Source organism: Schistosoma haematobium, chromosome 5 (genome assembly GCF_000699445.3).
Source record: "Schistosoma haematobium chromosome 5, whole genome shotgun sequence".
NCBI lineage: Eukaryota > Metazoa > Platyhelminthes > Trematoda > Strigeidida > Schistosomatidae > Schistosoma > Schistosoma haematobium.
In genome coordinates, this window is record NC_067200.1 from 18,460,944 (window position 1) to 18,476,629 (window position 15,686).

Sequence of the window (15,686 nt, forward strand, 5' to 3'; positions counted from 1 at the left end):
ATAATAAGAGCGTTGTAAGATGGAGGAAGGAGGGTCAATTTATGAATTCAGTTGGATGGATAGATTACAAAGGAGATGCATCATAGTGGATGTTAACATTATCAGATATTACTTAGAAAACATGATGTTCGCAGTCACGATCAGATAGATAATGTCAAATCATATAATCACATCTATTAACCACACTGTTCTGACAACAACAACAACAAGTGCCCAGTGATTTACGACAACGACGACGACGATGATGATGAAGTTTATTTCTGCAATCTGTTTCACTGCTACCAATGAATTGCTGACTGACTGCAGGACAGACAGACTGACTGACTGTCAGATCAACCGAACCATCTTCATCCATTACCTACTCTCTCTCTATCAACATGCGTATATTCATGCATCGTGATCAAGCAGTATCCTGGTCATAAGTAGCAAATAAATAACTGCCCATTTCACTAACAATTCACCGATCAACACACACAGGCAAATTGCACTACACGAAAACACACCAAACCAAACCTCACCACAGCACACTTGCATAATTTGAGAAAACCGATTGAATGTTGCAGTAATTGATTAGGTTGTTTATTTATCAGAAATGTCTTAACACAATTGCGTGTGGATTTTTATCGATAGATTATGTACACACATGTATGAATGATACGAGTTGGTCGGAGAACTGTTCAAACATTGTTGAAATATTGTTCAAATATTGGAGCGTACAAAATCCAACATTCTAGCCACACTGGCATACTCGACAATGATATCGGGAAGGTTTGGCAGTGTGACACCATGTGATACGACACCGAGTACTGGACCTTGAGGGGATGGAAGGAGAGGTCCACCACTGTCACCTGGAGCGGGTAACTGTCCGAAGTTCTGTCCTGATTTCACACAAATAGGATCGCCATTGGTCGCGTGTCGGCATTCCATTATAGTCGCTCGACCTGTGTCAAACAAACAACAGAATAAAACAGAACAGAATGAAGAAGAACAGAAGAGACAAGTGAATTTACAAAACATCAACTGACACGAATTATCCACCTTCAAACTATGCACACAACAAACACTCCACATGCAATTCCACGTGTGCACCATATTCGACAATCAAGTCACTGTCCATCTCACCACCATCCCATCATATACATGAAACTGATTGACCATCTACTTCATGTACAACAAAACACATCCATCGATTGCACACATATCTCATGATTCTTCTCTCGTCCAAATGATTTCACTCACTCACACACTCACTCACTCACTCACAACTTCACTCACTCACTCACTCACTCACTCACTCACACACTCACTCATTCACTCACTCACTCACTCATTCACTCACTCACTCACTCACTCACTCAATCAATCAATCAATCAATCAATCAATCAATCAATCAATCAATCAATCAATCAATCACTCATTCACTCACTCACTCACTCACCTTTCTTTAAAATTCCACCATTTTTACGTTGTGGATCACGGTCGTTATCATCCCTTCCATAACCAACAATGAAAACCGGAGTTCCAGGTCTCGGTATATCCGTTGGCTGTGGCAGACTGAGCACTCTGATTCCAGTCTGTAAGTTGACCAATTGAGCGAGCGATACAATTGCAATGTCGAATCCACTGAGTGTCTGTTTGATTGGTCTCCTCTGTCGTGCCGACATACAAGAGGGCATATATCCTGGTGCTACCACCACTCCAGACGGTTGATGATGGATGCCTTGTTGGTCGCCATTCCTCAGTGTGAGAAATGAAACCTGAAATACACGACGTATGTCCACATTAGATCTATGCAAACCACCTGCACACACACACACACACACACACATTGACACACTGACACACACTCACACAGAAACACACTGTGAAATTAATCGATCACATTGAGCAACAATGTGTTTCAGTGTGATCTCTTACCCGAACGACTGGCAGCGGTGAGCAAACACAATGACCAGCTGTGAGCACTGCCCTTGTTGACACTAATGAGCCTGTACACATTGTTCTCTCTGTGGTCAAAAATGCGATGAACGGGAATTCAGTGCGTTGTTGCACAGGTTCACCACTACGTATCAACCATGTTGACACACGTTCAACTGTTAGACAGTAGGTGAACAGCGTCACCACCAGAAATCTCCATCGGTTCAACATCACTATGTGATCGTTGCAATCAACCACCTACCTACAATCTTGCAACACATTCACCAATTTATATGCGTCAATATTCCCTGACTGTTGAGTACATGTGAGTGATTTTGCGTGTGTGTCAGTGTCAGTGACGGTGTACTATAATTATGCACTACTAATAAAACCGACTTGCACTCCACTTCAATCAAGCATTGTTGTTGTTGTTGTTGTTGTCGTCGTCGTCGTCGTCACGGTTTCACTTTGTGATCATGGTCATGACACGCCCCAATTATTAATGGGGAAGTGCACGAATCTCGTGTGTTTTTGTGGCATATTTTGCTAAATGATAATCTTGCGCAAGTTGTCCGAAACTCTTTCCCGTATCAAATAGTGTTGCTAAATACGCTAAGGAGAATAAACAATTTAAACCATTTAAGTTATGAACTGGGATTATAAGGAACTTTATTCAGAATAATTATGATGCCTCCTGTGGAATGTTGATATACTTCGGAATTCCTGAGAATGATGCCACTCTAACAATCGGAGCATTAAGTTTTATATGTACATGGAACTTCCGGACAAAATAGCAGACAGTGAGTACCAGTCATATAGAAGAGATTTGAGGCGATACAATTTGACAGTTTTCAGAATCAGTGAAACCCATCGGACCCACAGTGTATAGGAAAATTTAGATTTGGGAAAATTGAACCTAAAAGTAACTGTACAGATGTCATTTGTTCTATTCAGGGGGTTTGGAGAGGAAGAACAAGTACCACTGACAAACTAGAAAGATGGACACCTCATCGAGATATCAAAGAAAGGATATCTGAGCAAATGTGAGAACTACAGATGCGTCACACTACGGGACGGGATTTCAACAGAGTGTTGCGGAATCGGATGAAAGATTCAGAAGACATCTAACTTCGACATCATTAGATCGGATTGCGTGAGGATCGGTCGTGCACAGACCAAACCATATCATTACGGATCATCACTGGACAATCAATTCAATGGAACTCGTCATTATACATTTAACAGTGTGAATAGGAGAACCATATGGAATCTCCTTAGACAGTATGTAGTGGGTAGCTGAGAAAATCGTCAACATCGTACGGAATTCATCCAACAGACTTCAGTGCAAATTGGTGTGAGACAAGGATGGCTAATCTCCCCCTTCCTCTTTCTGATAGTGGTCGTCGACATGATTATGAAGACCACGACATGTGAGGCGAAGGACGGAATACAATGGACAGGTTGGATGCAACTAGACGATTTGCTCTTCTCAGATGACCTGTCTATTTTATCACATATAAACCAACAAATGTAGGTGAAGACAACCAGTGTAGTAGAAGTCTCTTCATCAGTACGCGTCAACAAATACAGGGGAAAAAACCAAGATCGTGAAATACAACACGGTGAATACCAACCCAATCACACTTGATGGATTAGTTGTGGAAGAGATGAAATCTCACGTAAAGAAGTACAAGTATTTATGAACAATTATCTACGTGATATACTGAATGTCCGTTGACCGGATACCATCAGCAATAGCCTACTGTTGCAGAGAACAAACCAACTTCCATGTGAAGAGGAAATTCGAAAAAGACGTTGTATGTGGATAGGACAAACATTGACCAAATCAACAAACTGCATTACGAGGCAAACTTTAACTTATAATCCTTAAGGTAAACAGAGAAGTGTAGGACCAAAGAACACAGTGCATCGAGAATAGGAAACAGACATGTGAATAATAAAAAGCAAGTGGAAGAAACTGGAAATGATTGCTCAGGAGGGAGTTGGATGGAGAATGATGGTGGGTGGCCTTTACTTCTCCACGATTGATGTTTGTTGTAATTAAATAAGTAAGTAGGTAGTATATGTAATACAATGCAAATCGTGTTTTTTTCATATTCTGTGATCTCTATGAGTTTATTGCAAATCGGTTATTTTTCTTATTTAAAGTTGACTTTACCAGTACCAACTCCAGGGAAATTAACACTTTCGAAATTGATTGAGATTGCTGTTAGACCATCATTGAAAACGAGGAAACACTGGATGGCCGTTTATCTTATTGTGGGACTCCTCAACAGTACGCATCCACGATCCCACTCGTAGGGCCTTCAGTCTCGCGTGCGAACGCCTAACCTACTAGGCCACTGAGTGGGCATCCAAAGGTTTTATTGTCTAACCTCAACCAATCCACAAAATTGCGCAACCATTTTCCGTTGTACTGAGTTAGATACCTGTCTCTACCCAACACGGATTAAATCCACTGGTTACTCTGTGCGTTGGGTTGTAGATGCACCATATTAGGACCAAACGGTCATTTAGTGCTTCCAGGTTTTCTATGGTGATCTATCTTCAATTGACTCATAATCTCAACTATTGAAATTACTTTCTTGTTTAATAATTTAATTCTAATATTTTGAATTTACGCGCATTTTTTTCTTCTTTTATTCAATGTATCGTTTCCATATCAATATTAACATTATAATTGATTATAGAACAAATGAATTAAATTCTACTTTCAATATTATGAATTTAATTCACATAAATCTCGTGTTGACATAGTAACCAATATGTAACAATGATATGATATTGATTATCTCTCAAGTGCATTGTTTGCATTTTTCATTATTGATTATTGTCATTTTGTATTATGTAAGATAATTGTGGACATTAAAAGGTAAATTGATGATATAATAGAAAATGTCAGTTTTATATTTTACCATGTAAACTAAACCTAGTTGAGAGAGATTCCCACCCATTTTAATTCATTTATAAAATATTATACGTTTAACAATGGTTTCATTAGGAATTTGTTAGTGATTAAGCTAAGTAAGTGTGAGAGACTCTGTGTGTGTGTGTGTGTGTGTGTAGATAGTATCATTAACTTTGTTATTAGAGTCGGCGTTAATGAAATATCATCGAAACTTCATTATTTTAGAAATTTAACACACTTAACAAATTGTATTTGAAGTTGCCATACTTCTTACTTACTTACTTACTTACTTACTTACTTACTTACTTACTTACTTACTTATTTATTTATTTACGCCTGTTACTCCCAATGGAGCATAGGCCGCCGACCAGCATTCCCCAACCCATTCTCTCCTGGGCCTTCCTTTCTAGTTCTATCCAATTGTTGTTCATTCTTCTCATGTCTGTCTCGGCGTAGTGTTTTTTTTGGTATTCCTCTCCTCCTTTGAACTGGGGAATTCCAAGTGAGGGCTTGCGTTGTGACGCAGTTGGGTGCTTTCCTCAATGTGTATCCTATCCACTTCCAGCGCTTCTTCCTGATTTCCTCCTCCGCTGGAATCTGGTTTGTTCTCTCCCACAGTTGGTTGTTGCTAATAGTGTCCGACCAACAGATCCGAAGTATTTCGCGTAGACGATTGTTAATAAACACCTGTATCTTCTGTGTGATGGCTTTCGTAGTTCTCCAGGTTTTCGTCCCATACAGTAGAACTGTCTTGACATTTGCATTGAAAATCCTGACCTTGGTGTTCGTTGACAGACAGTTTATTTGAGTTCCAGATGTTCTTCAATTGTAGATATGCTACTCTTGCTTTGCCAATCCGCGCTTTCACATCTGCATCAGATCCACCGTGTTCATCAACGATGCTGCCCAGATATGTAAAGGTTTTTACATCTTCCAAATCGTCTCCGTCAATTGTGATTGGATTGGTGCATTCTGTGTTGTATCGGAGAATCCGACTTTTCCCTTTGTGTATATTGAGACCTACTGCTGTTGAGGCTGCTGCTACCCCAGTCGTCTTCTCCTGCACTTGTTGTTGCGTTTGGGATAGAAGGGCCAGATCATCTGCGAAGTCTAGATCGTACTTCTTATACACTACTTAATGATGTCCGATTAATAAAAAAGAATCAATATCAAAAGAGGTTTTGTGGATATAATAGTAATTTCAGTGGTTGGGATCATGAGTCAATTGAAGCTAGATCACCATGAAAAGCTTGGAAGTTAGACATTAACACCGTTGGGTGCCGGCCGGCTTAGTGGTCTAGTGGTTAAGCTCTCGCACACGAGACTGATAGGTCCTGGGTTCGAGTCTCGCGAGGCAGGGTCGTGGATGCGCACTGCTGAGGAGTCCCACAATAGGACAAAACGGCCGTCCAATGCTTCTAGGTTTTCCATGGTGGTCTAGCTTCAACTGAGTCATGATCTAAACCATCGAAAAAAAGAATTGTTTCAACTATTCGATGATTATAAGCTCGTAAACGAAATCAATATCGAGGCCGTCCTCACAGGATTCACATATGTCAACAAGAGGTTGGTCAGTTGCAGTCCTAAATAACAATGGGAAGATACAAGTGAAACAACACCAAGTGAATGTAAACTTCTCCCAATCGCACAAGCAGATGGCCATCAGGATTCAGTAGCTAAGTGGAGAACACGATGGCGTTTGAAGCGAACGGTACTTTGTTCGAGTCCCGGGGTGAATATCAACTCTCAGGAATTTCCGGATTTTTAATTCATCCTAATAACTTTTCACTTAATCAACTTTACCAATTAAAAGTGATGAAAGCTTGTAATTTTATTTTGTATTAAATTGTTAGGTTTCTTCCCGATAATAATTTTGTCTAAATTCACTTGGTGTTGTCTACTGGTATCTTCCCATTGTTATTTTGGACTGCAATCGATCCGTCTCTTGTTGGCATATGTGCATCCTGTGCGGATTGTCTTGATATTAATTAAGTCACAGGCTTTATAAACAATGATGGATAGTGGCTATCAGTGGAATCCAAGAGACGAGTTTCGTCCTATTTGGGACTCGTTGGCTGAATGTACCTGCATGTCAGAGTTGATGTTCACTCTGGGATTCGAACCCAGTACCGTTCGCTTCAAGCGCCATCACGTTATCTACTTAGCTGCTACTGAGTCCTGATAGCCACTTGCTTGTGCTGTAGGGTGAAGTTTAAATTCACATGGTGTTGTTTGATTGTTAAGGACCTAAACATTCATCAAAAAGACGGATAGGGAAATTATCATTGGGAAACGAATGGCTCAAACAACCAATCAGATGTGTAAAGAGTTCATTTATACTAATTGACAAATCAACACCAAACAAATGAAGTTTAGTAAAAAGATATTCAAAAAAGTGGATTTACACTAAGACATTTATTGATTGAGATCTTGAACGGATTGATGTTAGACCACCATTGAAAACCTGGAAGCACTAGACTGCCGTCTCGTCCTATTGTGGGACTCCTCAGCAGTGAACATCCACGATCCCGCTCGCGGGTCCAGTGCTTCTAGATTTTCAATGGTGGTCTAACATCATTCCGTTCAAGATCTCAATCAATAACTTAATAATCTCCACAACCCTACACTGATAATGACATTTCACTAAACAGTTCAAAGTGAACTATTTCTAATGAGATGAATTCTATACAGATTCCTGTGGATTTTTATAACAAATGAAGCAATTTCAATCATAACATTATCTTAGTTAATATTAAAATTTTAACAATCCAAGTCTTTTTTCATTATTGTCTGTAGGCGAACTAAGAATCTAATGATATAATGTATCTATGTATTTCTTTTTATCTGATATTAATCAGCATATATTCACTAGTGACTGGTTTCAAGAGGTATTTCATGGAGTTCTAGCGAGAAACAATGACCAATGGAGTTCAGCCGGGTTTGTTGTGAGATAGTAAATCACTGAACATAATGGTGGATGTGTCGCTCAATTTTGTGGATTAGTTGAAGTTAGACATTAACATCATTAAATGCCGGCCGGCTTAGTAGTCTAGAGGTTAAGCGTTCGCACAAGAAACCGACAAATCCTGGTGCTCGGATCCTGCAGGGCAGGATCGTGGATGAGCACTGCTGAGGAGTCCCACAATACTGGGACGAAACGACAGTTCAGGGCTTTCAGGTTTTCCATGTTGGTCTAGCTTCAATTGACTCATAATCTCAACTATTAGATTTGATAATCGTTAATATTCGTCATAGATTTATCTGCATTGATGATCAAAGTCAGTAGGATAGTGAAATTATTGTCTTTTTATTTAACACACTTAAGTGTAAAATAGTACAAAATATCCGATTACTGGTTTATTGACAATGTATGAAAGATTTTTGGTATTTTGCACATGAATTAAACAGTTATAGTGTAAGTACTGATGATTTCATTTGTAAATTTTTTCCTCAGAATTCTACATAGTGAATATACAGATTAGATTCTAACGGAAATAATCCTAAATGTAGTGGGATTTATCGTTGTTTAGGTATAGGATGTTCAAACCAGGTTTCTATGTGAAGAGGAAATTAGGATAAGATATCAGAAGAAGATAGGACACACATTGAGGAAATCAGCAAACTGAATCATGAGGCAAGCGATAGATTGGAATGTTGAAGGAAAGCGGAGAAGAGGAAGAGGGAAGAAAACATTGAGTCGAGAATTTCATGCAGACATGAGAATAATGAGTTGGAAATGATTGTGCAAGTGATAGAGAGAGTTGAATGTAGAATGCTGGTGGGCGGCTTTTGCTTCTCTACAAGGGATAACCGTTGTAAGTAAATAACTATGTAGGTAATATAAGTAATGCGATGCACATCATAATGTCGTCTCATTATAGTGCACTTACGACCTCATTAGGACATACAGTCCTTGTGGTGAGAGCCTAAACTTCGGACTACTGAGCTATCTCTCATCGTACATAATAGCTTTACCACCCTTTCATGTCTATGTATATAGGATAAATTTAAAGTGCTCGCCATTATTTACCGCTACGAAACGAAGTTCAAGTGATATCTTTCCCTAGTTAATTACTTCTCATTACATTGTGACATCCACCTTATACCTACTTGCTATAAAATGTCTAGAGATTGCATTCATAAACATCATACTTCCATTTAGACATAAGTTTCAAGTAATATGTTTAAAAAGGCGTTGTAGATGCCTTTCACCTAGTCCTTCTCCAATATAATTACGACTACAAATAAATCTAAAGTCATAAATACAATTAGGGGTGCTCTCAAAGGGTTAACAATCTACTTTTTACTAGTTTGAAGATCATTTAATGTTAGATGTCGAAGTCAGTTAAATTGTAGGAAAGTTGGTGTTCGGTGCCTCATTCATTCTTCTAACAATTCTACTTGATATCTTATCGCCTTTAAATGTGAAATGTATGAAAACAAAATTTTTCTCAACAGTTGAGGGTTTGGGATTGTCAGAAAACTCTTTTGTTTTATACTTCATAATCAATATTCTTTATTATGCCCACAAATACTCTGGTACGGTACGGTATGGTAGAGGGTGTGGAGTCAGCTCTCTCTCATGAAATCATTTCACATGGTCAAGCGTATACTACCACTCCAAGGGAAGTCCTACTCAATGCCTTCTCGAGACGACGGAGTGTTGTTTACGAAATTGAGAGGACGAAATGCAAATGCACGGCACTTTAACTGGGTGAATGGAATTGCAGGATTGTTCTAGGTGAGTCAGAAAACCCTCATTCCAAATCAATGGTGTACATGGGCATCAGGATCCTGAATGAACAAATGGTGTGTGAACCAAATATTGGTCACCGGCTAACGTGGGACTACATCTGCTGACATTGTCCCACTGTCTTGTTTGTCAGACCTTTAAGTCGAAGGCTCCGAGTGTGACCTCCTGAGAAAACCATCTGCTTCAGTTTGGGCACCCTTGCAGTATCCCATTCCTCACTCAAATCGAATGATCTATGTGGCGGATATCTATTTGGTGCCTCCTAGTACCAATGTTTATGTGTTTAAATAAAATAAAGAAATAAATCCCTTAATATCCATTTCCTAGAAAAAATACTTCACAATGCTTGCTAACTCCTTATTTATTTTAAACTAAACACCATCTGATGTGTGGGCGAGGAAGATAATGATTGATTGTTTACTTAGTCAGACAATGTAGATAGTCTGACAGGTTTCAGATGAGATATATATTCCCCCTATCCTTATTATCATTATTGATTGATTGATTATTGATTGCCGTTGGGTTGTATCGGATTGTTGTCGGTTTTTGGTGTGGAAATATATTGACGTTCTAGTCAGGCTAATCACGCGTTCTTGATCATCTGAGTAGTATTAAAGTCCTGTAGAATAGACACACTGGGAGAGAATCTCATGTAGATATTCATTTAAGGTAAATTAAGCTACCATACGTGTAGACGAAATAAAACCGAGCATTATAACACCATCTGTAACTAACAGGATGAAAATTATTATAGTTTATAGTATTTACTCTTTTTTGTACATCTATTTTGAGTGTTCTTTTCACCAATCCAATTACGCTTGATGGCGAAACTCCGGAAGGTGTAGAATCCTTCACATAGCTTCCAGCTGAAGAGGAAATTAAGAAGATATTGGAAATGGACTTACATTACGTAAATCACCAAACTGCATCATGAGGCAAGCTCTAACATGGAATCCTGGAGGGAAGCGGAAAAGAGGAGGGTCAAAGAACACATTACCTCGGGAAATAGAATCAGATATGAAGAGGATAAATAATAACTGGAAGGGACTGGAAAGGATTGCCCAAGACAGGGTTGGATAGAGGGTGCTTGTAGGTGGCCTATGCTCCTCCACAAGGAGTAACAGATGTATGTAAGTATCTCATCCTAGTATGGAACGTCTGAGCAACACACTAGTGTTCAACTCTTAAAACATCATATTTCCAACATAGTAATTGTCAGCAAAGATGGATAGTGGCTAGCGGTGGAATCCAGGACGCGCGTTTCGTCCTGTTTGGGACTCGTCAGCTGGATGTACCTGCATCTCAGAGTTGATGTTCACTCTGGGACTCGAACTCAGTACCGTTCGCTTCAAACGCAATATCGAGGCATACGCACAGTATGCAAATATGCCAATAAGAGACTGATCAATTTCAGTCCAAAAACATCAATGGGAAGATTCAAGTAAAACAATATCAAGTGAATAGTAATTGTCATAAAAAATCGTTTGAATAGAGAATAAAGTTGTTCATAATAGTAATCAATCATTTGATAAACAGATAACATTATGTCATGGAGTTCTGGGTGTGTTTATATTGAAATTAGGAAGTTTGACAAATATGATCAATTAGTGTGCTTAGTTCAGGAGGTCAATAAAAAGATGAGTATCTCAGTATTGATTTCTTTGATTGAAATATCAAATATTGTGATTTGCAGCTTCTGGATTTGTTTGTAATCTGTTTATTTATTGAAACACATATACATTAGTACAAGGAGGCACCAAATAGATATCCGCCACATAAATCATTCGATTTGTGTGAGGGATGGGATACTACACGGGTGCCCAGACCGAAGCACATGGTTTCCTCAGGAGGCCACACTCGGAGCCTTCGACATAAAGGTCTGATCCAAAGGACAGTGGAACAATGTCAGCAGATGTAGTCTCATTGTAGCCGGTGACCAATTATTGGTTTTTAGTGACTTATTTTTATCAAGAGAACACGATTGGTTTAATGAAAATAATTATTATTATGACCAATTGTACCAATGATTATTTTACTGTGCTCGTTTGTTTAACTGTGCTAAAGACAGCCATATTGCGGTTCGTGACTCCGTTCGCACGTACTTTCTTCTGCCCATTCCGCTTGTACCTTTCCTTGACACGATCTCGGTATTCATTCGATACCACGAGATATCAAGTTATAAGGCATATCAAGTCGAGGGAGAGAGAGAAGGAGCTGACACTCCCTCTCTCTACCGTACCAGAGCATTTGTGATCTACCTTACTGATATATTCTAATGAATCAGCAGTTCAGATGAAGTATACTTTTACAATGACGATATATTCAATATGAACAAAGAAAAAAAATGGATGAAAATGATCTATTGAATTACATGAAATCTTTCTACTTGTTTCTTATTTCTTTTCTATTTATTCACACTAATTTATGGTTATATTGTGAATAAATTAAACTGAATAACACTTGATCATAATTAATCAATAAATCAATATATAAGAACAAAATTGGAGAAAAACATCATCATCATCAATAACAACAACAACAACAACAAAATCAAACGGTTACAAACACACAATCGATTTTTAATTTACTAACTTGTATCTATGCATTTCTGGTAAGCGTTTTTTTTTAGCGAGTTAGTTTCCTACGGGATGGGGACGCTAACCCCATGCCCAACCCTCCTTCTTTACCCGGGCTTGGGACCGGCAGTAACTGTAGAAGAGCTACAGGTGGAGTTATCTATGCATTTGTTACTACCTAATATAAATACTTAACAATTAAAGATAATGGAGTGATTACAGGCTATTTTTCTCCCATCTCAAATTTCATTATAAATATCAGAATAGACTTAAAGAGGATAAGATGAGTATTTACAAGCCAACAACATGCAAAATACTTTTAGAATATACAATTTTATATGAAGAAGTCAATATCAACAACGTACACCGAACTCATTCAAGAAAAGATTGAACATGTAAAGAAGCTTAATTACTAGAATAGGTTTAACATAGGTATTCGATTATTTATTACATGATGTCTGTATTGAAAATGTGGTCCATATTTATAATGTAACCCTCATCAATTAAAACATAACACCTGTAGAAAGTGTACCGAATACTGAAAATATCTAATTCAATTAAAGATGGATTATTAGAACATTTCTCATAAATTAATACGAAAGAGTATTTGACAATTAATTCTATAAAGCAAAGATGGATGATGGCCAATAGTAGAAGGCACAACGCGCGTTTCGTTCAACTTGTGACGATGTACTCAATCACGATCAGATAGATAACGTAAAATTCTATAATCACATCTATTTACCCTACTGTTCTCACAACAACAACACCACCAACAACAAAAACAAATGCCCAGTGTTATACGACAACGACGACGATGATGATAACGAAGATTATTTCTGTAATCTACTTCGTTGCTACCACTGCCTGGATTACTGACTCCATGACAGACAAACTGACTGAGTGACTGTAACATCAACCGAACTGTCTTCATCCATTACCTACTCTCTCTCTGAACATGCGTATGTTCATGCATCGTGATCAGGCAGTATCCTGATGATAAGCAGCAAATAAATAACTGCCCATTTCACTAACACTTCACTGATCAACACACACACACACACAAATCGCATCAAACCAAAACACACCACACCACACCACACTTGCATACTTAGAGAAAACGGATAGAATGTTGCAGTAATTGATTAGGTTGTTTATTTATCAGAAATGTCTTAACACAATTGCGTGTGGATTTTTATCGATAGATTATGTACACACATGTATGAATGATACGAGTTGGTCGGAGAACTGTTCAAACATTGTTGAAATATTGTTCAAATATTGGAGCGTACAAAATCCAACATTCTAGCCACACTGGCATACTCGACAATGATATCGGGAAGGTTTGGCAGTGTGACACCATGTGATACGACACCGAGTACTGGACCTTGAGGGGATGGAAGGAGAGGTCCACCACTGTCACCTGGAGCGGGTAACTGTCCGAAATTCTGACCTGATTTCACACAAATAGGATCGCCATTGGTCGCGTGTCGGCATTCCATTATAGTCGCTCGACCTGTGTCAAACAAACAACAGAATAAAACAGAACAGAATAAAACACAACAGAATAGAATAGAACAGAAGAGACAAATGAATTTACAAGTGAATATCAACTGGCACAAATTATCCAACTTCAAACTATGCACACAACAAACACTCCACATGCAATTCCACGTGTGCACCATATTCGACAATCAAGTCACTGTCCATCTCACCACCATCCCATCATATACATGAAACTGATTGACCATCTACTTCATGTACAACAAAACACATCCATCGATTGCACACATATCTCATGATTCTTCTCTCGTCCAAATGATTTCACTCACTCACTCACTCACTCACACATCCCATCCCATCACATTCCATCGCATCACACCTACCCAATGACCGAGATGCAGATGGAGTCACTCTCCTACTGAACTGTCACAGCTACATCGGAACACATTTATTGAGACACTGACCAACAAAACAACCGGAACAGATAGACAAACAGACAGACAGACAGAGTCATGTCGTTTGTTCACCAACTCCACCACCGCCACCAACAACAACATTAACAACAACACTAACGACAACTCACTCACTCACTCACCTTTCTTTAAAATTCCACCATTTTTACGTTGTGGATCACGGTCGTTATCATCCCTTCCATAACCAACAATGAAAACCGGAGTTCCAGGTCTCGGTATATCCGTTGGCTGTGGCAGACTGAGCACTCTGATTCCAGTCTGTAAGTTGACCAATTGAGCGAGCGATACAATTGCAATGTCGAATCCACTGAGTGTCTGTTTGATTGGTCTCCTCTGTCGTGCCGACATACAAGAGGGCATATATCCTGGTGCTACCACCACTCCAGACGGTTGATGATGGATGCCTTGTTGGTCGCCATTCCTCAGTGTGAGAAATGAAACCTGAAATACACGACGTATGTCCACATTAGATCTATGCAAACCACCTGCACACACACACACACACATTGACACACTGACACACACTCACACAGAAACACACTGTGAAATTAATCGATCACATTGAGCAACAATGTGTTTCAGTGTGATCTCTTACCCGAACGACTGGCAGCGGTGAGCAAACACAATGACCAGCTGTGAGCACTGCCCTTGTTGACACTAATGAGCCTGTACACATTGTTCTCTCTGTGGTCAAAAATGCGATGAACGGGAATTCAGTGCGTTGTTGCACAGGTTCACCACTACGTATCAACCATGTTGACACACGTTCAACTGTTAGACAGTAGGTGAACAGCGTCACCACCAGAAATCTCCATCGGTTCAACATCACTATGTGATCGTTGCAATCAACCACCTACCTACAATCTTGCAACACATTCACCAATTTATATGCGTCAATATTCCCTGACTGTTGAGTACATGTGAGTGATTTTGCGTGTGTGTCAGTGTCAGTGACGGTGTACTATAATTATGCACTACTAATAAAACCGACTTGCACTCCACTTCAATCAAGCATTGTTGTTGTTGTTGTTTTCGTCGTCGTCGTCGTCACGGTTTCACTTTGTGATCATGGTCATGACACGCCCCAATTATTAATGGGGAAGTGCACGAATCTCGTGTGTTTTTGTCGCATATTTCGCTGTATGACAATCTTGCTCAACTGTTCACGAGAGTATGTTAGCATAAGGAGGAGCACAGCACTCTTCATAGATCACATCGTCATTCATCATCTTCATCATCGTCATCACCATCGTCATTGTGAAAAGCATATCATCACATGAGTGTGTTGACATGATGCATGCTCACTCTCAATTGCAATTCATTCACAAACTACAACGAATCAAATGTGAATTGGTGGAATTTGTGCGAGTTGCACAAGTTGGACAAACAATGGCAAAGAAGATGCAAATGATGCTTCGAAGTAATATGTGACCACATTGACGAATCGACTGGTAGACAGAAGCAAAGCATGAGTGTATGATAAATGGAATGTGAGAATGGAAACAAAGTGGATGAGGAGATCACAGTAGTTGTA

General features: G+C 39.1%; 2 protein-coding genes across 2 annotated transcripts; both read right to left on the minus strand.

The window, feature by feature from the left end:
• Positions 1-95: 95 nt before the first annotated feature.
• Positions 96-2,261, minus strand: MS3_00000721 (uncharacterized protein). Its single transcript, XM_051208381.1, has 2 exons — positions 1,440-2,261; positions 96-941 (listed from the first exon to the last, which is right to left on the minus strand). Exons 1-2 carry the CDS (start codon positions 1,828-1,830, stop codon positions 700-702), a joined length of 633 nt encoding a protein of 210 aa, XP_051065078.1. The 5' UTR covers positions 1,831-2,261; the 3' UTR covers positions 96-699.
• A 10,553-nt stretch (positions 2,262-12,814) lies between these two features.
• Positions 12,815-15,090, minus strand: MS3_00000722 (uncharacterized protein). The gene is made up of 2 exons (XM_051208382.1): positions 14,275-15,090; positions 12,815-13,692 (listed from the first exon to the last, which is right to left on the minus strand). Exons 1-2 carry the CDS (start codon positions 14,657-14,659, stop codon positions 13,451-13,453), a joined length of 627 nt encoding a protein of 208 aa, XP_051065079.1. The 5' UTR covers positions 14,660-15,090; the 3' UTR covers positions 12,815-13,450.
• Positions 15,091-15,686: the final 596 nt, after the last annotated feature.

Coding starts and splice junctions, on each gene's coding strand:
- MS3_00000722 (XM_051208382.1), bottom strand. CDS start 14,659: ATGTGTGTGTGTGTGTGTGCAGGTGGTTTGCATAGATCTAATGTGGAC. Junction 13,693..14,274: donor TGGTGGAATTTTAAAGAAAG/GTGAGTGAGTGA, acceptor TGTTTGACACAG/GTCGAGCGACTATAATGGAA.
- MS3_00000721 (XM_051208381.1), bottom strand. CDS start 1,830: ATGTGTGTGTGTGTGTGTGTGTGTGCAGGTGGTTTGCATAGATCTAAT. Junction 942..1,439: donor TGGTGGAATTTTAAAGAAAG/GTGAGTGAGTGA, acceptor TGTTTGACACAG/GTCGAGCGACTATAATGGAA.